This window comes from Verticillium alfalfae, genomic scaffold, assembly GCF_000150825.1.
Source record: "Verticillium alfalfae VaMs.102 supercont1.3 genomic scaffold, whole genome shotgun sequence".
NCBI lineage: Eukaryota > Fungi > Ascomycota > Sordariomycetes > Glomerellales > Plectosphaerellaceae > Verticillium > Verticillium alfalfae.
The window spans coordinates 858,669-881,439 of NW_003315036.1; the positions used below are offsets into that span (position 1 = coordinate 858,669).

Consider the following 22,771-nt stretch of genomic DNA (forward strand, 5'->3'; position numbering starts at 1 on the left):
TTTTTTTTTTAGGGGATTTGGGCACAATAGAAAGACACGGGGCCGGGGCCGCAGGGGTCGCTCTTCGGCCAGGGCACACAGGGGGGCGGGCGGGGGCGGTTTGCGAAGGGGGGAAAACCGGGGTTTCGGGAGCAGCCCTTGTTGGAACAAGGGGCCGGGGAAAGGGCCCCCCCCGCGGGGGGCGCTGTCGTTTCTGCGCTTTCCCTGTTGCAGCGAGGGGCAAAAAGGGCCTTGGCGGGCCGGGTGGGGGCCCGTCCCCCGAGGGGCTCCCCCTGCGCGAGGGTCAGGGGCAGGGCGCGGGGGCCGTCGGCGGCCGTCGGCAGAGGGATGGACACGGGCGCGCGGCAGCCGCGGCAGGTCGTGTCGAAGAGGCAGAGGGGGCACTGGGGGCTGCCGAGGGCGGTGCTGGCCGTCATGCAGTTTGCGCCCAGGACGTGGCCGCAGTGGAGGAGGATGGCGGGCTCTGTTTCGGGCAATGAGCTTGCGGGCGGGACGGCGAAGATGTCGAGGTTTGCGGAGCAAAAGGTGCAGGCGGGGCCTGGCCTGGCGCGGGACTCTGCGTTGTCGGGGCGCTTGATGCTGTGGCTGATGATCTCGGGCCAGAAGTACGAACAGCGTGCTGCTGGGCCTACTGTCGTCCTCGGGCTGACCGGTGGGCTGCTTGAACAGCTTGAAGCAAGCTCATCGAAGGGTGGTACAGGCAGGCTTCGGGGAGCTGCTGACTGGAGTCTGCTGAGGGAGCCGTGGGCGCACGTCCAGAGAGGAGCGCCGCATGTTCGGCAGTCGGAGAACTTGGGCTTGTCATCCGAACCGACGTTGCTGTTGGCGTGATGGTCGAGTGGCGGCGCGGTGTTGTCAACATTTGGCGACTTTGATACAACAGCGTCGTCATCATCGCTGCGTGGCAGAGCATGCTCGGTGCTACTGGCCATGTTGGCTGCCAAACAACGCGACTCGTCACGGCGCCACGAAGAAGCCGGGTTGGGGTTTGTCTCCTGTGGTGACACATAGTCGGGTAGGTCGGGTGTTTGAAGTATTATGCTGACACGAGGTGATTCGACGCGCTGCTTCTTTTGCGATGGCCCCTGGGCTAGAAGCAAAGTATGAGCTCCATCATGGACAGATTTAAGGCGGCGTTTCTTGGATGTGGTGTTTGGCATCATCGGTTGGTTATTAGAGAAGGTTAGGTCTGACACCGAAAGGTTGGTGCCCTTTGAACGGCCCGACCGAAGTTGCATGTTTTGATGAGGAGGTGGAAGCAAAATAAGGATCTTGACGGTGTGGCAGTTCGAAGTCCCAGTTTGAAGTGGTGATACAGATACGAAGCCAACACGCTGACATTGCCGTTTGGGTACTTATATGGCGACCGGTAGCCAGAGTTGATGATCCGTATCAGAGGGGTCTTGAGATTGCCGCCGCTGAAAGAAACCATGACGGGGCTGTACATAGCGAGATGTCGCGCGTCATTGTTGAGAATGAACAGAAAAGCATCTGTCTGACAAAAGGAGTGTCGTCTTGACCAGGACAAGGCCTTGTGAGGATAGAGACCATGGCGGTTGGTCTAGCTGGCGAAGACATCAAAGAGGAAGCGGCGGTCTTGTTCAGGCGGGCGGCGAAAGGGGATGTTTTAGGAACAGTTTCGATCGTTGACGATTTTGGGACTTGTGTAACAGCCCTCGACTGCATGTTCCAGACGACAGACGAGACACCCTCGGCCTCCAATGAATAGTGCAGAGAAGTCATGTTCTGGGCACAATGTCGATTGATGATGTTCTGGAAGGGACGACACAGACTGGGCGTGGCGGGTTTCCTTTCTCAGCGAGGTACGTATCGGGGAGCTCTCATCGGCAACTAAGGTACTAAGTAGGTACCTTACTTGCAGTACCCACCCACGTACCCTTGCCATCGAATGATTGTCACCGAACGACCTCCCTGTCAAACTGTCAAAGAACAAGTGTGGCCTTGCGCTCCAGGCATCGACAGGTCTAGCCAATGCAGCTGTCTGCTTCTGGCGGCAGCTCCCTCTTAGCGTGGTGCCTAGAGCGCAATGGCTTTTAGCGCAGTGAGTACCGAATACCTCCCTGGCAACCTGGGTAGGTTTCTGGCGCGAGCTCGACAGGCAGGCACCGAACCCCTGTCACGCACGAGGCACCACCAGGACGAAGGCAGTGTGATAGCGATAGTGGGCGACAGTTTCCTCTTGTCACCAAACACCATCAGACACCTCGCTCGCTTCCAGTTGCGGTGCAGTGGCCGTCACACTCGCTACTACAACAACACTGAACGTCAATTGACACCGTCTCACCCCCCCAGATTCACCCATAACGCAATCATCTGCATTTCAACTGCCCGCAATGCCCACCGAGTACGAGGAAAACGACGTCGAGAGCTCAGCCGCAGCCGCCAGCGCTGATGTCGAGATGGAGGGCGCCACGGCTGTCGCGGGCGACGAGACGGTCGTTGCCGAAGAAACTGTCGTTGCCGAGAAGGATACCGCGCCAGAGCCACGCGCTACCTTTATCAGCTACCTCGTGAGCCCTGTCGTCACCCTGTTGATTGGCAGCAACGATAGCGAGTCCATCCTGACAGCGCACCAAGCCCTCCTCGTTCAGAGCCCCTTCTTCAAGGAAGCTTGCGCCCAGTTCAGCGATGATGGCAGTGTATGTTCCTACCCTCCTCGGCTCCCTTGATCTGGCGCCCCCCCCCCCCACCCGCTTGCTGACCTCTTCTCCGCCCAGCCCCGGCAGGTCGAGCTGCTCAACGAAGACGTCGACGCCGTAGGCAACTTCCTCGAATACCTCTACACAGGCGACTATTACCCCCGGAAGATCCCGGGTCAGCGCACCCTCGAGTTCGACCCCACGGCCCCCGAAGTCGACGACACGGGAGACCAGTTGCTCAAGCACGCGCGCGTGTACACCCTGGCCGAGAAGTTTGGCGTCGACGGCCTGCGCACCCTCGCCAGCTCCAAGATTCACTGCGTCGACTCGACCGCCAAGGGCGAGATCGCCTACGCCCGCTACGTCTACCAGTACACCGCCAAAGACGACACCACCATCCGTGCGCCCGTCGCGAGCTTCTGGGCCGCTCGCTCCCACCCCTGCGCGCCGAGGCCGAGTCCGAGTTCAAGGCCCTCTGCCTCGAGTTCCCCCAGTTTGGCTATCTCAGTGAGTGCTGCGTACACGATGCTCTGCCCTTGCTGACGTCATGTTTTTTTTTTCTCACAGCCCGCGTACTCGACGAGAAGCTCAACGCGAGAGCACGGCAAGATGCATCCCTCAAGTTCTCCGGCAGCGCCCGCAAGCGCGCGAGACACAGCGGTATTCGAGGAGAATAACGTACACATCGCCTGGACGGAGTTGAAACACATGCAGTACTGTGTCGTAGAGCGTGTTCATAGCTTACATATTCGTCAGGCATCACGAACGCCTTGGATTGTCCATGCGCATTCGTCAACACTGGGCGGCGGGCGGGCGAAGACGCATTGCGCCTGCACAGAGAGTCTGTGTTTGTGACATGATGGAACACCAACATGTTCCCTCTGGGAGCGCGTCACTTGAGCTCCGTGCAATCTCTTCAGACAATAGCATTGTGTTCGATGGATAATGTTGCGACAGCCGATCAGCAAGCCTCAGTCGCTTCGCGCAAATCGCCTGTCTCGAACTACAACCTATTGGTTGTTTGAGACCCCAAACCCGCAATCATGCTGAAGCATGGCAATGGCCTTGGTCACTCATGCCGTGGCATACTCTTGATTTGTTAAAAAAAAAAAAGGCGACTGTCTTCATTTCGACGTCAACATGATCGAACACGAACCCATGCACCTTGGACGACGACGAGTACCTATCAACCACAAGTCATTTTACCAGAGTCTCCTGTTCGCAACTGCTTGACAGATACGCTTCACGATATTGCACTTTACGAAGATTCGACCATCCGCAGTAAGATTCGATTGCCTTCTTAGTGACGCTATCTAACATGTCTAACGCACGCAGTTGGTTCGAGAACAGAAAATATTTCATGGATTTGGCCTCATCCGCCCAAGTGAGCACCAAGTTTGCGCCTGCCACTAGTGCTACCTTGATCAGTATCATTCACAGTCTGGAGAAAGTGGACGTCCACCATCGGCCCTGCGATGCGACTATCCCCGAGTCCGCCGTCGCCGAAAGTTTGCCGATACTGGAACCCGGCGTCAAGCTGTCTGGCCATTTCTGGCCTGACTTGAAGGAGCAGCTGTTTGCCCTGCCGGCCGACGAGGCCTGGGTGCACCCGGATCTTGACTGTCCCGTCTGCCGCGAGAAAATGGCCTTTGTCGGCGCCTACACGCTCGACGGCGGCCTGACAACCACGTCGGCCCACGCCCTCGAGGTGCTCCACAGCCACGGCATGGAGGCGGCGAGCGTGCTGCCGTGCGGCCACGTCGTCGGGCGCGAGTGTCTCGACCAGATTCTCGCGTCCCCCTTGCACAGCCGGTGCCCCTTCTGCAAGGCGAGCCTGCTGTACGGATGCGACGCGGCCCTGGAGACGCTGCCGGCGCCGATGGACCTCGTCCAGCTGCGCCGCTTCCCGGCCGTCGTCGTGCCCGAGGGTGGCTGGGCGCCCCGCCGCTGCTACGCCTGCGAGTTCGACGACTGGCGCGTCCAGTGGGCCGAGAACGTCCTGCTCCTCCTCTGCGTGCTCTGCAGCGACCTCGTCCGGCCGCTGATGACGGCCTCGAATTTTGTTCAAAGGGCGGGGAGGAAGAAGATCAAATCCGTTAAGCAGAAAAATCTTGATAAGTTGAGTGCGCGCTACGCGGCGTATAGAGAGACGTCTTTGAAGAAGCTCGAGGACCTTATGGCGGCTGCACAGGCAAATTTGCGCCATGTGGAAGAGGGGACGGGCATGACTTGGGCGTTGAACCTTTGGGCGTGAGATTTGTTTATACTTTGGGACGCGCTGGTCGCGCTTCCATGGAGCGGAGCTTCTTTGGGTTTCTGGAAGCATCATGCTTTATAGATGGGCATCACAGAATAGCTTCGTCCAGAATAGTTTTGTCTCTTGGCGCCAGTCTCGTCCGCCTACCCCTCGATTGCAGCATGGGATATAGATAAACACCGAGTCTCGGTCTTCGCTTGTCTTGCCACACTATAACCGTTATTGTACCGCGCGGTCCTTAAACATGCGAAGAACGTGCGTCGAAAAATACCTAGTGTTCATGTTTCCGTAACTGCTTCTGTTCTTGATGTTCGAGATCTTTGTTGACAGGAGCATGACCCCGGCCAACACAGAGGCAACAAGAATATTCCAATGAAAGGTTGAAGGGTGTTTTCCATATCATTCTAATTCGGCTCGGGCAGAAACTTGACAATCACTAACTTATAAAGGAAGCTCGACCTAAAACGGGCCTGCCTTTGCAAGGCAATCCCCGAGACCCAAAGATGTCGCAAAATATATCAGCAGCCGCCCCCCTGCAGAAAGATTGCAGTACAGCTTGCCCTTTTGACCCCGAAGACTGCTGGTTCCCCGAGATTCGAGAAAGACTGCAGGATAACCCGGCCCTTTTCAGTCAACTTGGCCTCGTGTGTGTCGTGTGCACCTCCGACATGCTCATCGCCGGAGATGGACGTCCAAAGTACCCGCGGCCCCCTTCTCGTGTGCCGGAAGATGACCTAGCTTTCGCCTGCGGCGAGGGCCCCGGAAGTGAGTCCAGCAAAGACTCGGTCCAGCTGGCGCTTCAGGAGAGGCAAGCTCGTGGGCTCCAGCCGCTCGAGCCGTGCATGGTCATGTTTTGCGGCCACATGTTCTGCGAACCATGCGCCCTCCTCCTCGGCGAGAACACTGTTGGAGGAACCGCAGAGTGCCCCTTGTGCAAAAAGGATTTGCGCCGTCCCTTGTGCGATCGGGACGAGCACCCACACCTGGCGATGATCCCCTTTCCTGCCACGAGCGCAGCTCTCCGAGGCTTCCCGCGGACATTGACGGAAGGGGGCCGGCTGCCTCCGGTTTGCGTGTGGTGTTTTGCAAACCTGCTCACGGACGGTCTTCTCAGAAGGTACCAGACTGCCCCTGGCGATGCTGCCAGATGCCCGATCGAAGCCGTGATGTACTGGGCGGGACCTGGGGAGTCTTCTGTTGTTTCCACACCGCTTGATCCCGAGCTTGGTAAATGGCAATCCGAGCTGGATGGGCTTCAGCTGGAGTTTCTGGACTTTGCTGGAGCTGACTGGGCTGGCGACCGGGTTTACCTGCCTGGGTTTAAAATGCTACTCCGAGTGGCGATGAAACGACGGGGCGCCATTTCTGAATAAGTAAGTTAGTGAACAATTCCGCTCTGATCATTGTCCATCTAGCTAGTGGTGATTGTTTGCCTTGAAATCGGCATCTTCCCTGGCGATTGCACCAGAGGGGGTATTACTTGCCCCAAAAGGCTAGAATTGGAAACGAAAAACGGCACTGCACGCCCTACGGAAGCAACAATGAAATTGGTGCAAATGATGTTTGTGTCTATTCTTTTTGTCTATGCCGCTATCATAAAAACGTGAAATCTGTCGTGCATATTGGCCTGGGCCAAGTCATCCATCAAATTAATCACAGGATGCCCTCGACAGACTGAACCACGGGGTACTTGTTGAACCTGGGGTTGTACACCTTCTGGCAGCGACTGTTGAACTCGTCGGTAGTGCCCTTGATCAGCGACAGCTCATCGGCAGGCACGCCGAGCTTGACGAGCGGACCGGACTTGGGCTTGGCCTTGTCCCAGCCGGGGCCGGCAGCAGGGTTCTTGATCCACTGCACAAACCAGCCGTGGATGGAGTCGGCAAGGGCCTGCTGGGCGGCGGTGACGCCCGAGAGTTTCTCGAAGCACTCGTTGCCGCCGTGGAAGAAGGGGACCTCGGTGCCGTGGGTGGGAGCGGTGCCGGGGGGGCCGACAACGTTGTCGTAGGCGCCGAAGAAGCGGTAGACCCAGGTATCCTGGGCGTTGCTGCGAAACGTCGACAAGGTAGTCGGAGGGGCAGTGAAGCGGGCATCACCGTACTGTGTGCCGCTGCGCAGGGACTCCGAGGCGAAGGATGAGGCCGGGTAGGCGCTGATCAGGTTGCAGTCGGGAATGTGCTGACTGTCAGCATCGAAAGTGTTGATCCAGGACGAGAAGTTCGTGTTCTGGCCGCCGTAGACGATGCTGAAGATGGTGCCCTCGCCATCGGAAGTACCGGTCAGGAGGGGAACGTGTGAGGCGTACTTGCCAGCGGCGAAGCGGGCGGCATAGTCGGAGTGCCGCGTGATGTCGTCGATGACGGGAGTGAACCAGGTGTTCGAGGTTGCGTTGAAGTTGGCAGTCTGGAAGGCGTAGAGATCAACGTCACGGAGGCAGTCGACTTGGCCCTGGCCGCCGGCCGGGCATCCGACCTCAGCGGCAACGATGTCCAAAGCCTCATTCTGGGGCGCGTAGCCGGGGCCAGACAGGGCATTGGCGCTCATCTCAACGGCACCCTTGAGCCAGGTGTCAGGGTGGTTCCAGAGATAGTGGTCCACCTGCACGGAGCCCGAAGAGTGTCCACCAAAGACGATGTGGTCGGGGTTGCCACCAAAAGCTGAACGATTGTTAGCATGATGGACTTGAGGCCGGCCCGTCATGGAAACTCACCCTTGATGTTTTCGCGAACCCAGTCAAGGGCCTTTTCAACATCGAGAATGCTGAAATTCTGGGACTCGCCGGGGTTGGCAGCATCCAGCTCGGACGAGTACGGCGAGGCGAAGATGCTCTCCCGCGTGTTGAAGTTGACGTAGACGACATCATTACGAGCAAAGTTGGTTCCTTGCAGCTGGGGATCGCTGCTGGAGCCAGTGACCATGGCACCGCCGTACATGTAGACAAAGACCTGGTCAGATGTGTTAGTGGCGACATTATCACCGTGAGACGCCAGCTGTCGCGTGGCGCGAAGAAGACTTACAGGCAGGTTCTCGCCCGTGGCGGGCGCCCAGATGTTGAGGTTCAGGCAGTCCTCACCCTGCTGAGAGAACAAGTTGCCCCTGATGGCCTGGGGGCAGGTCGAGCCGTACGATGTTGCGTCGAATGCCGCATTCGAGGCGGGCACATCCTGAGGGGCACGCCCATCTGATCGATAAATGTCAGTGAGATGCGCTCGGACACGTGGGTCACGGGTGGCGGCAGCTGAATTCAGATCGCCATGACCCTAAGGATTATCAGGGGAACATACCGGTTCTTCCCGCCAGTCGTAGCGGCGAAGGGAACGCCCAAGAAGACCGAATTGCCGTGAGTGTCGCGGAAGCCTCGAATGGTTCCCTGCGGGATGACAGCGCTCGGGACGCTCGTAGCCGCAGCGGCCGCTGTGGAGGGGAAGAAGCACGACACAGCCGCTAGGCTAGCGGCTTTGGTGAAGACGTTGACGAGACCCATTGTGCACGGCTTCTGGCGGATTACTGAGGAGGTGCGAAAAAGGGTGAAGATCGACTGGACAAGACTGCTGGGCACACGTCCTTCATTTCTCTTTCGCAGAGGAGAGGCGGGCGACGGGGAACATTAATGGATTTCCCTCCATGGCACACTACCGCCAGATCGGGCACGATGGTCATTAGCAGAACTGGCAGCGGCATTGCCGGTGGCAGGGCAGACGGTGATGGCACTATCGGTACTATCGGATCCCCCTACAGGGCGGCTTGACGGTGACGGCTCTCGGGGTGGAGCAAGACCAGGATCCCGGATCAGTGGCGACGAGCGAAATTCTCCACCGGCAGTACGCATTTGATCTTTCTCCCGTCTCTATAACCCGAGCTTGATCAAGGGTCCGACGCAGCAGCCAGGTGTTGCCTGATCATGAACCCTTTCAGGAGATCACTGACAGGGGCTTGACAAAGATTTATTGGGTTCTAGATGCAGTAGAAGGATGGGGAATTCATGGAAGGAGGGGCACGGCCATGTAACTGGGCGAGGTAGGGAGTGACTGACGGCTCCTCGTTTCGGAGACATCTCGGCGAGGTCAGTCCGTGATGCGAAGAAATTGATACTCGCGCTGTGCTGGATACGATGAAATGTCTCTGAAGATATCTTCTGGGCGGATTAGCTCCCAAGTTCACAAAGAAATATTCCTGTCTAGAGAATATTTTCCAGCCGGAGGACAGATTAGGTGTGCCTTGTAGTGATGACGACCCGGCGAAATGCTAGGGCTCAAAGCAGTATCGATTTGCAGACCTAGAGGACGAACCAGCTGAAAACGCAGAACGCAGGCTTCGGCACTGCCCCGACGACAGAGTCGCAGCGTCCCAAGTCCCCGAAACTGGGCCTCACAGCGCCAAGTTCATGGCTAGTTTCATTTCCGAAGAAAGTCCAGTCCACTGCAGCACATCTCCACCAGTAGTGGGCTCAAGAGGCTTGCATTGGACAGGGGCGATGTGTGCTCGTGTCGTGCGAGCAATAGGAAGCGAGCGACCCCTGTGCAGACAATGTGAGACATGATTCCGGCATCCTGTGGCCTGCAATCCCAGCCGACCACGTGTGATGTCTTCCAGATAGAGGGTCACAGCAGCAGCCCTTGCATCAATTTCTCCGGTCGGTAGAACAGGATGGCTATCATGGAGAACTCGTGGGAAGCCTGGAAGTGGCAACGGCGGCGACTCGCGTGCAGAACGGATGGGACCCAAGCGTTACAGTGGCATTTCTTAGATATGCAAATCGGTGTTGCAACGCCAAACCCCGCAGCCGTTGCGCCCTCCGCCGAGATGATAGTAAAAGCCGATATCGAGAACAGACAGCGGGTGAAGCGGGAAAGGCTTTCCAAGCGTGTGACTGGTGAGGCGAGGCTCGACGCATGACTCGCAACTTGGTGGCCGAATGGTCACGGAATCGTTCCCCTAGCAAGCTTCTTCCCTGCCTCGGATGTCCTCGAGACGCCTCGACTTGCGCTAGAGGACGGACGAAAAGGTACGCTATCGCCTCTTGATCGTGCCATGGACGAGCCGCCTCAGGGGCTAGCGCTCGACGAAAAAACGGCCTTGTGGATGTCGATCAAGCCATTGAGGGGCGAAGTGAGGAATAAGACGGATCCCTATCCCACCATCTTCTCTCCGTGCGCGCAGGTCCGCCGGTCCACCTTGTACAGATAGAATCGTCAGTCTGTTGAATCGTGAATCGCAATGGCCAAAGATCACGGACAAGTGGTATGTACAATCTTCCTTGCTGCAATTTAATGCAGGTACTTCAGAGACGCCCGAAGATCTCTGCCTTTCCTGTATCTAGCTGACGATCTTTACTCTGAAAAGGTGTCATGGTACATTTGTACCGCGGTGGCCTTCGTTTTCGTCGTTGCGAGGCTATGGGTTCGCATCAGCAAGTTCAGGAGTCTGGGCATCGACGATGGCTTCATCATCCTGGCTCTGTGTTGCCTCATTGGTGACCTGGTCATCCAGCAGCACATGTTCAATCTGGGCATGTCTGATATGGCCAATGTTGACCATGAACAAATGAAGAAGATCATGCAAATGATTGTGCCTGGATCCGTACTTTATGTCACCACCTTATGGGCTATCAAGATCGCGCTGGTCATCTTCTACAAGCGCATCGCGGCGGTCGGCTCAACACTCCAGAAGATCTACAACGGTGCCTTGTGCGTGCTTGTCGCTTCGTGGGCAACCATCTTCTTTCATATCCTCTTCCAGTGCTTCCCTCACGACAAGCGCTGGTCGCAGGATCCGGACTGTAAGTCTTCAAGGTGCGGCAACATTAATATGGCATGTATTGACTGTATCATAGACCAATGTGACCCACGAAATGCAGAGATCAACTACTGGTTGACAATCATCCGTAAGTCTTTCCAACATTGCCCCCTTTTCGGAGAACGAAGCTGACACCATGCAGTCAACATTGGCACTGATGTCATCCGTGAGTGGCCCTCGATCGAATCCGACATGAAGAATGCTTCGAGAACTAACGCCTTGTAGTCATCAGCTTGCCCATCTCCATGGTCATGAAGCTTCAAATGAAGTTGAAGCAGAAGCTGGGTGTAGCTGCCATCTTCGCCCTTGGCTTTCTCGTCGTCATTGCAAGCAGTACGTCTTCAAGTGGTTCTGACCTGTATTGCCATATTGCTAACCATCCGCAGTTATTCGCGCGTACTACTCGAAGCGGAACGAGACCATGCTCACCTGTACCGTGTCCATGATCGAGGCTTCAGTAGCCATCATCGCCACCTGTCTCCCTCGTATGTCAGCCCATTGCTTTAGCCCAGCCCTGATGAACCGATAGCCGCTAACATATCGCTCACAGCCCTACGGACCCTTTTCCTCGGCCACTTCTCCTCTGCAGGCACCAACTCAGGCTACCGACACTACGAGCTTTCGTCCGCTGGCCACGCACGGAGTCGACGCACGCAGCAGAGCCGCATCACCACCAACATTGTTGGAGGTACACACAAGAGCAACGACTCGGAGGATGAGCTTGTCAAGGACCCAGCGCGCACAGCGCCTCCCAGCGGGGCCGTTCTGGCAGAAGAGAAGGGTGGAGGCATCGTCGTGAGCACGACGTTCCAGATGGATCATGGAACAGATGTGGAGTCAAACAGGTCGACACCGCTGTTTCATGCTCAGTAGGCACGGCAGGGATCACGGGTTACGGAAGTCAAATAGCCATTATAATCACATCGGCCTTGTGTCAGCATGGGTTCAAATTATTTTACCCTTCATCATTTCTTGAAAAGAGGTGCTTCCGATTCCTCAGAACGGAGGCTTGCACATATCGGGACCTACTTGGTTCTAGCTATCCTCTTGCTACTACATGATAGGAATGGTTTAGTTTACCAGCATCGTACCAGCATCGTCAGGCCACACAATAGACCTATCTCTTCCAAGAAGGAAGAATGTCGGTGACAAGAAGCAGGAGGCTTTTCGCTATTGCGATCACCACGTGCCTTGACCCAGTCCTACGCCGCGCCCCACGTTGTCCGTCGCATGGCATGACGGAATTCTCCCTGCGTTCGAGATGACAAGTTAGTGACGATCCCTGCATATAGGTCAATCCTGTACCCCGGACAATTATATGCAGCCCACACCGATGACTACTTGGAGTTGATGCATCGGCACCGAGGCAGTGATACCTTTCAGGTGGTAAAAGGTCCGAATACTACAATTCATACCACTGGCCTTGGCCACACGGGAGTTATGCTGCCACTTCTGGATTCCCGCTGAAGAAAGTCAATGCGTAGTCGCATTTGGATCAGCGCACAGGAACACGAAATAGGTGTAGAAGATCCATTTCTTGGCTTAACGTTGTACCCTGCATCGGAAGCGGACATTGACGCGCGAAAGACTGTCAAGCGCAATATCCGAGTCTTTTATTCATTTCAACTGCGGTACAGGACCTCCTTGATAGTGTTGGCGTCGACGTTTGCACCACACAAGAGGATAATGCTTGTCTGGGCCCCTAGTTGGTGCGCAACTTTGTCGAAGCCCGCCAGAGCCAAACCGGCAGACCCTTCAACTATCATAGTCTCATCAAACGCAATGCTCCTCATGGCCGCAGCGATTTCCACCTCATTACATTCAATGACCTGATCCACCACTGCCGACGCCAACGGCAGGGTGATGCTGTCCTCGTCTATCCCGCCAGCAACACCCTCTGCCAGCGTCGGTAGATGATCCGTCTCGATGATTTCACCAGCAACGATGGAATCAGCTAGAGTTTTCGAGTTTGTAGCAGAAACGCCGAAAATCTTGGTCCGCGGGCTGAAGGCTTTGAGAACGGACCCAATACCACTGATGAGCCCACCGCCTCCCATAGAGACAAAAACATTGTCAACGTGGTCGCACTGCTCCAGAATCTCGAGGCCGATTGTGGCCTGGCCTGCTACAATGTCGGCGTCATTGTAGGGCGAAACGTACGTGTACTCGCCGGACGTGGCAAGCTTCTGTGCATGCTGCTCCGCCTTTCCTGCTTCCGAACCGTAGAGGATGACCTTGACGCCGAACACCTCAATCTTCTTTCGTTTTGAAGGAATGACTGTCTCTGGAAGGACGACGGTGAGAGACTTGTGCAGGATACTCGCAGCCTTTGCGGAGCCAATACCGTGGTTGCCCGATGATGCGGTGATCAAGGGACTGTTGCCGGTCTGATTCGACATCTTGGACATGGCCCCTCGGAGTTTGAACGACCCAGTGAGCTGGAAATTCTCAGCCTTGAAGAAGACTTTGGCGCCATGATTGATGCCTGTTTTCTTTGCTGGAATGAGAGGCGTCTGGTAGATGTGTTGGCGGATGCGCTGCCTCGCTTGGACAGCACTGGCAGCGATTTCGAGCGGCGTGGCTGACATGGCGAGGGGGTTGATGGTGTTCGTTGGACGTACGACAGTGGAGGTTGCCAGCCATTGAAGGACCCTTAAATCTATCACCGTCATCAAAGACCCTACGCCCTGACGGTCTACGGGCAGCCTATTGAGTTTAGCCGCGATCCACTACGTCGCGGAAGTCCATCGCTTGATTGGTCTGAACGCTTGGCTTGCCCGAATAGGCAAGTTTTATGGTGGTGACTAGGAGTCAGCACGGATCGCGTACATGGCATTTAGAATACCCAGGTCATGGAAGGATGACTGTTTTGCAAGAATGTTGACTGATTGGGCAAGCCGCTTGTCTTTCCGAATCAAGAAAATGGGCAAGTCTCTCAGCGACAAGTCAAGAGTGGTTCGATATATCGACGAAGAGAGGGGTACGAAGCGTATTTAAAACAAGAAAGGGGCGTTCCCCCAAGGTGACGAATTCGGGACCAGCCTAGTTTTCTTCAAGTTCGACTGAGCTGCCAAGCAGCTCCAAGATGACGGTTATAGATCAGGGTCAAGCAAGGCCCATAGACCTCGCGCGAGGATGGCCCTCTCTCGATATGCTTCCCTCGCACCTGCTGTCCGAAGCCGCTGTTAAGACGTTGAAAGATCCTTCCAAATATTTACCGGCCCTACAATACGGAGATGACGCCGGCTACGGGCCTCTCCGAAAGGACATCGCAAGCTGGATCTCGAATGTGGACGGGAGAGCTCACCTGCCAGAGCACATTTGCGTCACAGCAGGCGCCAGTCTGGGCATGGCCAGCATCCTGCAGAGTTTCACTGACCCAAGCATCACCCGGGCAGTCTGGATAGTGGCCCCTGCATATCACCTCTCTTTTGGAATATTCATGGACGCCGGCTTCGAGAATCGGCTTATGTCGGTGCCAGAGGAGACGGACGGAATCGACCTTGAATGGCTAGGGATCCAGCTGGCAAAGTATGGCGAAGATCACAGCCAGCCAAGAATCGTACGCCCTGAGACTTTCTCCCGTGTTAGGCAGCCCCTGTCATTGCTGACATACCCAAGAACACTAGGAAGCCCGGTTCAGGTCGTAAGTTCTACCGACATGTCATCTACACCGTTCCGACATGCGCAAACCCCTCTGGGAGGACAATGTCCCTCTCCAACCGCAGCAGACTCGTCGCCCTCGCACGAAAACACGACGCCCTGATTATTTGCGACGACGTTTACGACCTGCTCCAGTGGCCCCTCCTTCAAGACTCTCTGATTCCCCAGCCCCTCCCCGCGTGCCCCGAAAACGAAAACTACAAAGTCTACCCTCCGGTACAGCTACCAGAAAACAAAGCCCTCCCTCGCCTCTCCGATCTCGACCTCGACCTCGGCCCCTCGGCCCACGACGTTCAGAGCGGAACCCACTTCGGCCACGCCATCTCCAACAACTCCTTCTCCAAGATTCTCGGCCCCGGCGTCCGCACAGGCTGGGTCCAGGGCGCCCCGGCCTTCGTTCACGGCCTCTCGCAGACGGGCTCGACCATCTCCGGCGGCGCGCCGAGCCAGTTCGCGTCGGCCATTGTGCATGAGCTCCTGCAGAGCGGGCGGCTCGACGAGCACATTGTGCGCTGCGTCCGGCCCGGGCTCCAGAGGCGCCACGCCATTCTGGCGCGGGCCGTCGGTACCCATCTCGCCCCGCTCGGCGTGTCGTGGGTGCGGCGCGACGATGATGGTGTCTTTGGCGGGTATTTCCTCTGGCTGACGCTGCCGGTGGGGAGTCCGCCGGCGACGGAGTTTGCGGCGCGGGCGGAGGCGGAGGAGGGGGTCTTGGTTGTGCCGGGGAGTCTGTTTGGTGTACCGGGGTGTGGTGCTGGAGACATGTACCAGAGGAACGTGCGATTGTGCTTCGCGTGGGACGATGATGGTATCTTTGAGGAAGCCGTTCGCGGCTTGGCGAATATTTTGCGCAATTCCGTTAGAAACGGTGTATAAGTGGCGGGTTGTTTTAGCCAAGTGTGGCTCGAAGCTATGTCAATTAATGCACGCGTAGTAGACCAACATGCACAATGCAGCCTGAGTTTTAGTTCGGAATAGTAACGATTAAGTTTGCTAAGAGAGGTGACCACCAAGTCGTGTGTGCCCTGTGAAGGGCCTTATGCTTCCCATGGTATCCTATGCTGTATGACCAAAAACACCATGCCATGCAAAGCCCAAACCGGGCTCATTATTTTGGTTTCAAATGCATCATCCGTCTAAAACACACCGCCTTCTATATGTGGGGTATCGCCGACCACCTTATATGGTTCTTGTTTTTTCTTCATTTCTCCTTGGTGCCGACAGGCTCCTCAGAAGCGTCGCCGGCCTCAGTGCGCTCATCGTCAGACAGAACACCACCTTGACTGGCGCGGCTGGCGCGACGCAGCTTCTCCTCCTCACGCTCAGCTTCGATGTCGTCTTCCATAATCTGGTCAGACTCGCGCACGACGGGAGGCTTGGCAGCACCGGCGCGCATCTGCTCAAGCACAGCAGCGGCCTCGGCGGCATACTTGCACTTGAGGCGAATGGCCTTGCCGTAGCGCCAGAAGAGGTAGGGGAACGGAACGCAGGCCAGAGCGAGGAAGGCGGGAATGGTGGAGGCCCAGTGGATGCCAAGGTCGTCGTACATGTTGCTGGTGAAGAGAGGGAAGGCGGCGCCAAAGAGCGATCGGAGAACACTGTTGGCGGCTAGGGCCGAGGCGGCGAAGACGACGTACGAGTCGATGAGGTAGTTCATGAGACTGAGGAAGACGAGGACGAGACCAGCGCCGAAGAAGCCAGAGGCGATGATGGAGACGACCCAATGAATCTCGGGGCCGTTGGTCCAAGCGAACCAGAAGAGGCCGACGGGAAGGAGAACAGAGCCGATGATGGCGGGAGGGAGACGTGCCTCGGGCTGAGCAGCACCACCGGCGGCCTTGACGGCAGCAGCGTAACGCTTGTTGTCGTAAATGCAGTAGCTGACGGCGAAGATCATGCCAACAGCAACGCCAATGAAGGCAAGGCCACCGATACCGGGGGTCCAACCGCGGTGAACCTGGTACACAATCGGGAAGGCGGCGAAGAGCATGTAGAGAGTGCCGTAGATGATGGCCATGTAGATCGACGTCAGAGTGACAATGGGCTCGCAGAAGAGCAGGACCCAAGGGCGCATGAGTGCAGTCAACTGGGGGACCTTGCGGAGGTCATGCTTTGAGAGGTAGTGCTTGCCGGTCTGGCGGGAGAGCTCGACAGCACGCTGGCGAAGCAGGTAGGGGGCGTACGTCTCAGGGCAGACGAAGAGTGAGATGATGAGGATGACACCAGTGAAAGATAGCCCATCATACCCCTCACCCAGCGCCAGGCAGAGGCATGACGAGGAAGGCCACCGGGCAATAGGGCCAATAACGGGGCCAAGGAAAGGGAGCTGACGCGAACAGAGCAGAAGCCATGCCGCGCTCGGACGCAGAGAACATGTCGGCAATGACGCCACCAGCGTTCGTCAGGGGTGACGAGCCGAAAGCACCTCCGAAGAATCGCAGGATGATCAACGTCTGGATGTTTTGAGAGCCAGCAGCGCCGGCATTGAAAGCCGTAAGAGCAAAGAAGGTGACGATGAAGAGGCGCTGGCGACCAAAGATCTCCGACATGGGAGCCCACAGGAGGGGACCGATGGCGAAGCCAAGGACGAAGAGAGAGACACCAAGGATGGCGACAATCTGGGACACGCCAAAGTCCTCGATGACGGCGCGGACACCGCCCGAGTATGCTGAACTGGCGAAAGCAACGGCCAATGTCGCAACGGCGTTGACCACGGTGATGGACCACTTCTTGGTCTGGCTGAAGGTCATGGGGTTGCGAACATCTTCGGGGAGGAAGTCAACGAGATAGGGAGACTCAGCAGTGCCCTCGCCGGGGTACGTGTGGTTGAGGACTTCGGGGGTCACGCCGGCCTGGTCGTACAGGAGCTTGAAGTGACCCTCCTTGGTCCTCGTAGGCTGGGCCTCGATATCGAGGTCAGGGTGTGTCGCTGTGACAGACGATGCTGATGAGTTTGGTGTCGTCGCCATGGTGTGATGTAAGGTGGCGTGCATGCGCCTCGGGACGATTGGTTGTGTTGTCTGGATGGGTCAGGCGAGGGACAACAACAGATCGGGGACCTGATCTGATCTAATCTGATTCGGAAGTCTCGTGGCGTTGATTGATGATGGAATGGAGATCTAGAATTCGAGACAATGGCCCATGGACCTGGGAACCGCAGATCTATATAACGCAGCTCAGTGGATGCAGATTTCTAATACGGACTCGTGCTCGTCCCCGTTCGATTCCATCCCCTATCACCAACCCAACGAACGGGGGGCCTGTCCCACTCGGCCGAGCCGTGAACAGGGTAATAAGAGGGGCCTTTGTCGGGGCGTTACGCTTGTTATGTCCGCGACCCGCCTCGCAGCACGCCATTTCGTTGGCTGAGACGGGCAAAACCCATCGGAGGGTCGGCGGCGGGTTTCTAGCCGACTGCTTGGTCGGCACCTCGGCAGGGCTGATGGGGAACGTCGAAGAAGCTAGAGCCCTTGCAGAATGGTATAGGCACTATGACTCGCTGGGTTGTCCGGCGTGTTTTGGCCAGCGAGGTGTGATGTGATCTGCGAAAGCTTGGGAATACGTTATTCTCGGTAAGGCCTGGGACGGCCCAGGGTCTGGGACCGGATTTGGCGCCAGATCCCGGCCGAGGCAACGTGCTTATGGGGCCCCTAGTGCTGAGCAAAGCGCTCCCTGTCGCCCAAATGCTGTGAGGGCTGCGGAGCCGGATTGTCGGCGAGTTTTTCGTAGCAGCAATTCCGTCCCGGCATTGGGCTTGCGAACTCCGGCCCATATTGACCCTGAGTTGTCTGTGAGTGTTCGCCGGGGGAGAAAACAGCCGAATGGTGAACACAAGGTAATGCAAGACATGACGCGTTCATGAGTGATGTCGCCAGTCAAGGCCTCCAGTTGTTCCGCTTCGTATTGGAGCATCTTCGAGCGATCGTCGGCCGCGCGAGCTCATCAGTTTCGGTGGACAGCGGTGCCACATGGACAAACCCGTGCCGAAGCAGTTGAGACGATCATATCAACGTGCCGACCACGAGCAGGTCGTCAGACAGCCAGGCATCTTGAGCATTGGTCTCGAAGCTGCCAAGCCGGCCCCTAGTCGTTGCCCAGCAGTACAGAATCAAACGATAACCATACCTCGGTCCAGTGGGAGTGGATCCCATCGAACCCTAGCAAAGAAAACAAGTATGTACACCTTTGGCTGGGTCAAAGGTGGGGGCTTGCTGACGGTGACCGTTTGCCAGCACAGCAATGGCACGTAAATTGATAAGAAGCTGAGGTGTCGCCCCTCTGATGAAGAAGAAAATTTGTGCGAGCCTCGCGCCAGAAGCCTGACAACAGGGCGGATAATTGGGGCCGGAGAAGCTCGTGCCCCAACTTGTGGATCCTCCCTGTCCTCAGGACCTTCCCAGGACGAGGTCGCCCCTTCTTTGCCAAGCCGGCATTTCCCTGTGCCTCGGTATGACGTCGTCGAATTTTTGTTTCTGATTCGAGATAACATATTGCCTTCACCATGTCCAATTGTAGCACTAGACTTTTCAAGCGGACTTGATAATCGTTCGGGACATTCTAGAACGTCGTTATGTTCCACAAAATTAGATCACCACATGCTACATTACTACATGACGTACCGCACACTAATCAAAAGACAACAACGAATCTCCGAAGAGAGTGGAGCTTCTGCTGTGAAGCCTCACGGCAATCAAAGCACGACAGGGTTTATCTGGCCCAATCTTTGGCCCACGCCACTCCCTGTGCTCAGCGCTATCAATTCTGGCTGTACTCGGGATAAGGGATGCCGCCGATGACTGATGAGTACAGTACACCAATTGCCGGCACACCCCGTTGGCTGGACGCTGGTCGAGCCATGAACGACTCCCTAGGGCTGAATGTTGTTGATGGTGCGTGTTGATCTGTCTTCTGACGTGTGAGGCAGGTGAGCGGGATAATTGGTGATTGAGGACGGATGGTGGTGCACATGGTCTACTATCTATCCCCGAGCTTTCGCTGCCTTGCATCGCGCTGTCCGAGGCGAGTCGGCCGATCAAGACGGCGATGCGCTTGCTGTAGGAGGCTTGTTACAGAAAGAAGAATCACAAAATCCGCCGATTGGATGATTGCTGGCCACATTAGCTTTATAACCCTCCAAGGAAAGGAAAAAAAAGATTCGCGTATGTCTAACCAACATTGCCTCTGCCAAAGCATTATTTGCGAACAAAGAACTACAGCAACGCAAAAAAAGAACTTGACTACGTTAAATGTAGACTCAGCATTGTGGTTGTGATGCCTCGTACTGGAATCGAACCAGTGATCTCATCATTACTAGTGATGCGCTTTACCACTAAGCCAACGAGGCATTTTACATGACGATCAGGCTACACGGCAGGAATCATGACCCCGATAGAACTCTCGCAGTTCTGACACGAAAGTGTTACGTTACTCGGAGCAAGAGGAACATGTTTTTGTCAAGTATTATTGCTGGTTCTTTGAGACTTTTCACGGATGACTCTTTGTTGACTTGGCTACTACTAAGACGTCGCAAATGCGCCTGCATAGCTCAATTGCGGCCCCGAGAAAAGCTAGCAGGTGCCATGGGATTGACTTCAAGACAGTCGCAGGCACGATCTTTGATCTGCGCCTTATCAAATACGTGTGTGAATTACGACTCGACCAAAAAAACGGAAGTTCCAAGCATCGTGGGTTGGATGCCCTCCGACTACGAAAAACCCACGTATGTTGATGAAAGACCTGTTCAAGCTAGATTGCGCTACCTTCAACATGAACATGTGACTGTCACAAGCATCCACTGCATAGTCCAACAATGTACGCGATGTATTGTCAGAAACTTAGAGCATCAAGTGAAATCTAAACTTCACCACCCTTAGCTATACCATTGGCGAGGACCTCGAAAGTGTGTAGCGAACCATACCCAGGTTTCGAGACTTGCTCAAACTCTCAGCTGAGAAGTCCCCTCAACCAATGCGCGACCTCCAAACTCAAACTCTTGTGGAAGCGCCCAGAGTATGGGCCACTGTTGCGATGTCCGGCTTCATAAGACTCTTTTTAACTGGGTTAGGCGCGTCGAATACCTCATCAAGCTCTTCCAGTGTGCGTCGTTTGGTTTCAGGAAAGAAAAAGTAGATGACAACACCTTCAAAGATATCCCAGAAAACGAAAAAGATATAGAAGTAGTAGCCAATATTCTCAAAAGCTGGAGCCGATGCATACTGAATAATGACACTGGCTGCAGCAGATGTGACATTGCTTACTGCGGTGCCCTTGGCCCGAGTTGTAGTTGTCAGGGTTTCGACAATGTACATTGTTTGGAGAGGGGTCCATCCGAATGAGAAAACAATTCCGAACAGAAAGACGAAGACAATAGTCGCATTGGCTGCTGACGGGTCGCCGTTCTCGCCGGTGGCTACCTTTGAAGTGCCTGTCATGACAGCAAAGCATACCGAACAGAAAAAGATGGAGACGAGAAGCAATGGGCGTCGACCAATCTTGTCGCTGTAACGAGCGCCCAGCAGAGATGCAATGAAGCACAGTACCGGATTGATGCCGTTGAGCATCAGTTGCGTGCTCTCTGAGGTGATGCCGGCATTCTCGACCATCACAGGAAGGTAGTAACCAGTGATGGAGTTGCCGCTGAGCTGGCCAAACGCTGCCATACCAAGAACACATATGAGCCTCCGCCGTGCTGATCGCGTGTTGCCGAGCTCCCGGTAATCCCACCATCTTTTGTCGGAAGCATCTTGCTTGATACTGTGCTTCATTTCCTCCATCTGTAGCTGGACCATGGGATGATCTTCCTGCCCTTCTCCGTGGTACTTGGCGAGCACAGCCCTGGCTTGTTCGGTCTTGCCATTGGCAATGAGCCATCTTGGAGACTCTGGTATAAAGAAAACGCCAACGCCAACGATGATGGATGAGAAGAGCTGACCCCAGATGGGGATTCGAAACGCATACGGATTGTTCCACTTCGAGCAGCCAAAGATCGTCCAGCTAGCCACTATGGCGCCGAGCCACCTTGATATTGTCAGCTTGATTCATAGTGTTCAAGTCGGGGTTTTACTCACCACATGCAGTTGTATAGTCCCGTGTGAATGCCGCGCCATTTGGGGTGCGACATCTCGCTGACATAACATGGCGCACTGACTGAACAGAAGCTGACGCCAAAGCCCAGCATGAATCGACCGCCTATAAACATTTTCAGGTTATGGGAAGGGGCTTGAATGCATGTACCCGTGATGATAAGCAGAGCTCCGACGAACATTCCCCATCGTCGTCCAAAGAAGTCGTTCGTTGGGCCGGTAAACGGAATGGCACAAATTGAACCAATACTGTAAACAGCAAAGATGAACCCCGTTTGCGATCCTACAGGCGAACTGAGGGAAAGCCTGTTAGCAGTGGACATGAATATAGCGCCTGGTGTGTGCTGGCTTACGTATCGAAATAGGTTTGGTAACTTTTCATAGCATTGAGACCTCCCATCAAGGACCCATCGTAACCGTTGAGACACCCACAGAAGTAAGTAATGAGAAGACAGCCGTAGAGCCTGAACATAGACTTCGTCCATGGGTTGCAGACAACCTCAGCGGCACGCTCAGCGATGTTGTGGATGGCTTCATCATCGACAAATTCGACGCGAGTCACATCCTCCAACGACCTAGTTCTGTCTGCCTTGAGGTCATCAGACCTGAAGTCGCCCTGGGAAGGGGTTATCATTGTGTAATAGCGAAAGGATGGCCACACAAGAAGAATATCGATCCGGATACGAGAAAAGTGCTGCTGGCGTCATTGAACATGCAGTGAAAGCTAGGACCCGGCCTCTTATAACTTGACGACCTGTATTCCAATCGCGTTGCACATGTGCCCGGCTCATCGCGGTCCGGAACCGTTGTCATGACTCGGCCCTACGGTGTCCAAACCATCTCTTCAGTTGGCAACAGGATTTGCGGGGGAGCCTGGGTCATGCGGGGAGTGATCGTTCGACCACTCCTGATGCGGCACTTCATTCCATGCCTGCACCAACATGCTATTATCTTGCAGTCAGTGTGTACGTCTACGATCATTGCCCTGTGAGCTCATAGTGCAGAACGAGAACGCGAAAGCTCAAGGGTCCGGGGGCCAAGCAGGTATCTTTAGGACCCCCACGCGGAAAATCCATGTCACTACATTTACCGCGGACTTTTGATTCCGGATTAGGCAAATATTTGTCCACCTTGAAGAAGCTAAGCACGCCATGCGGGGGACCCAAGTTATCGGCCTGAATTCACCCGTCCGATTTGAGCAGCGCCGTCTACTTGTTTATGTCACCGCTTTGAGAAGGAAATGGGCAATGGGGTTACGATTTGCAATCACATCAAGACCAAGAATACAAAGGCAAAAGGGCGTCAACCTCAGA

At 55.6% G+C, this 22,771-nt stretch overlaps 10 protein-coding genes and 1 non-coding gene across 11 annotated transcripts; 5 read left to right on the forward strand and 6 right to left on the reverse strand.

Annotated features, from left to right (window-relative positions):
- Positions 1-8: 8 nt before the first annotated feature.
- Positions 9-932, reverse strand: VDBG_02771 (predicted protein; the record flags this gene model as incomplete). The annotated part of the gene is made up of 1 exon (XM_003006586.1): positions 9-932. The coding sequence occupies one exon, from the start codon at positions 930-932 to the stop codon at positions 9-11; it is 924 nt and encodes a 307-aa protein (XP_003006632.1).
- Positions 933-2,354: 1,422 nt separating this feature from the next.
- VDBG_02772 (conserved hypothetical protein) lies at positions 2,355-3,203 on the forward strand (the record flags this gene model as incomplete). Its single annotated transcript, XM_003006587.1, has 2 exons — positions 2,355-2,660; positions 2,739-3,203. The coding sequence occupies 2 exons, from the start codon at positions 2,355-2,357 to the stop codon at positions 3,201-3,203; spliced, it is 771 nt and encodes a 256-aa protein (XP_003006633.1).
- Positions 3,204-3,978: 775 nt separating this feature from the next.
- On the forward strand, positions 3,979-4,914 carry VDBG_02773 (predicted protein; the record flags this gene model as incomplete). Its single annotated transcript, XM_003006588.1, has 1 exon — positions 3,979-4,914. The coding sequence occupies one exon, from the start codon at positions 3,979-3,981 to the stop codon at positions 4,912-4,914; it is 936 nt and encodes a 311-aa protein (XP_003006634.1).
- Positions 4,915-5,585: 671 nt separating this feature from the next.
- Positions 5,586-6,290, forward strand: VDBG_02774 (hypothetical protein; the record flags this gene model as incomplete). The annotated part of the gene is made up of 1 exon (XM_003006589.1): positions 5,586-6,290. The coding sequence occupies one exon, from the start codon at positions 5,586-5,588 to the stop codon at positions 6,288-6,290; it is 705 nt and encodes a 234-aa protein (XP_003006635.1).
- A 280-nt stretch (positions 6,291-6,570) lies between these two features.
- On the reverse strand, positions 6,571-8,401 carry VDBG_02775 (para-nitrobenzyl esterase; the record flags this gene model as incomplete). Its single annotated transcript, XM_003006590.1, has 4 exons — positions 6,571-7,574; positions 7,628-7,862; positions 7,935-8,013; positions 8,202-8,401. 4 exons carry the CDS (start codon positions 8,399-8,401, stop codon positions 6,571-6,573), a joined length of 1,518 nt encoding a protein of 505 aa, XP_003006636.1.
- A 1,683-nt stretch (positions 8,402-10,084) lies between these two features.
- Positions 10,085-11,586, forward strand: VDBG_02776 (conserved hypothetical protein; the record flags this gene model as incomplete). The annotated part of the gene is made up of 7 exons (XM_003006591.1): positions 10,085-10,158; positions 10,261-10,696; positions 10,751-10,801; positions 10,856-10,879; positions 10,939-11,046; positions 11,100-11,198; positions 11,264-11,586. The coding sequence occupies 7 exons, from the start codon at positions 10,135-10,137 to the stop codon at positions 11,584-11,586; spliced, it is 1,065 nt and encodes a 354-aa protein (XP_003006637.1).
- A 749-nt stretch (positions 11,587-12,335) lies between these two features.
- Positions 12,336-13,301, reverse strand: VDBG_02777 (threonine dehydratase catabolic; the record flags this gene model as incomplete). The annotated part of the gene is made up of 1 exon (XM_003006592.1): positions 12,336-13,301. The coding sequence occupies one exon, from the start codon at positions 13,299-13,301 to the stop codon at positions 12,336-12,338; it is 966 nt and encodes a 321-aa protein (XP_003006638.1).
- Positions 13,302-13,798: 497 nt separating this feature from the next.
- On the forward strand, positions 13,799-15,337 carry VDBG_02778 (aminotransferase; the record flags this gene model as incomplete). The annotated part of the gene is made up of 4 exons (XM_003006593.1): positions 13,799-14,275; positions 14,335-14,736; positions 14,791-15,201; positions 15,314-15,337. The coding sequence occupies 4 exons, from the start codon at positions 13,799-13,801 to the stop codon at positions 15,335-15,337; spliced, it is 1,314 nt and encodes a 437-aa protein (XP_003006639.1).
- A 240-nt stretch (positions 15,338-15,577) lies between these two features.
- Positions 15,578-17,345, reverse strand: VDBG_02779 (polyamine transporter 1; the record flags this gene model as incomplete). The annotated part of the gene is made up of 2 exons (XM_003006594.1): positions 15,578-16,534; positions 16,653-17,345. The coding sequence occupies 2 exons, from the start codon at positions 17,343-17,345 to the stop codon at positions 15,578-15,580; spliced, it is 1,650 nt and encodes a 549-aa protein (XP_003006640.1).
- Positions 17,346-19,648: 2,303 nt separating this feature from the next.
- On the reverse strand, positions 19,649-19,720 carry VDBG_15050. Its single transcript has one exon. It is a non-coding gene; the product is annotated as a tRNA-Thr (tRNA).
- Positions 19,721-20,360: 640 nt separating this feature from the next.
- On the reverse strand, positions 20,361-22,092 carry VDBG_02780 (lactose permease; the record flags this gene model as incomplete). The annotated part of the gene is made up of 4 exons (XM_003006595.1): positions 20,361-21,393; positions 21,444-21,564; positions 21,610-21,752; positions 21,812-22,092. The coding sequence occupies 4 exons, from the start codon at positions 22,090-22,092 to the stop codon at positions 20,361-20,363; spliced, it is 1,578 nt and encodes a 525-aa protein (XP_003006641.1).
- Positions 22,093-22,771: the final 679 nt, after the last annotated feature.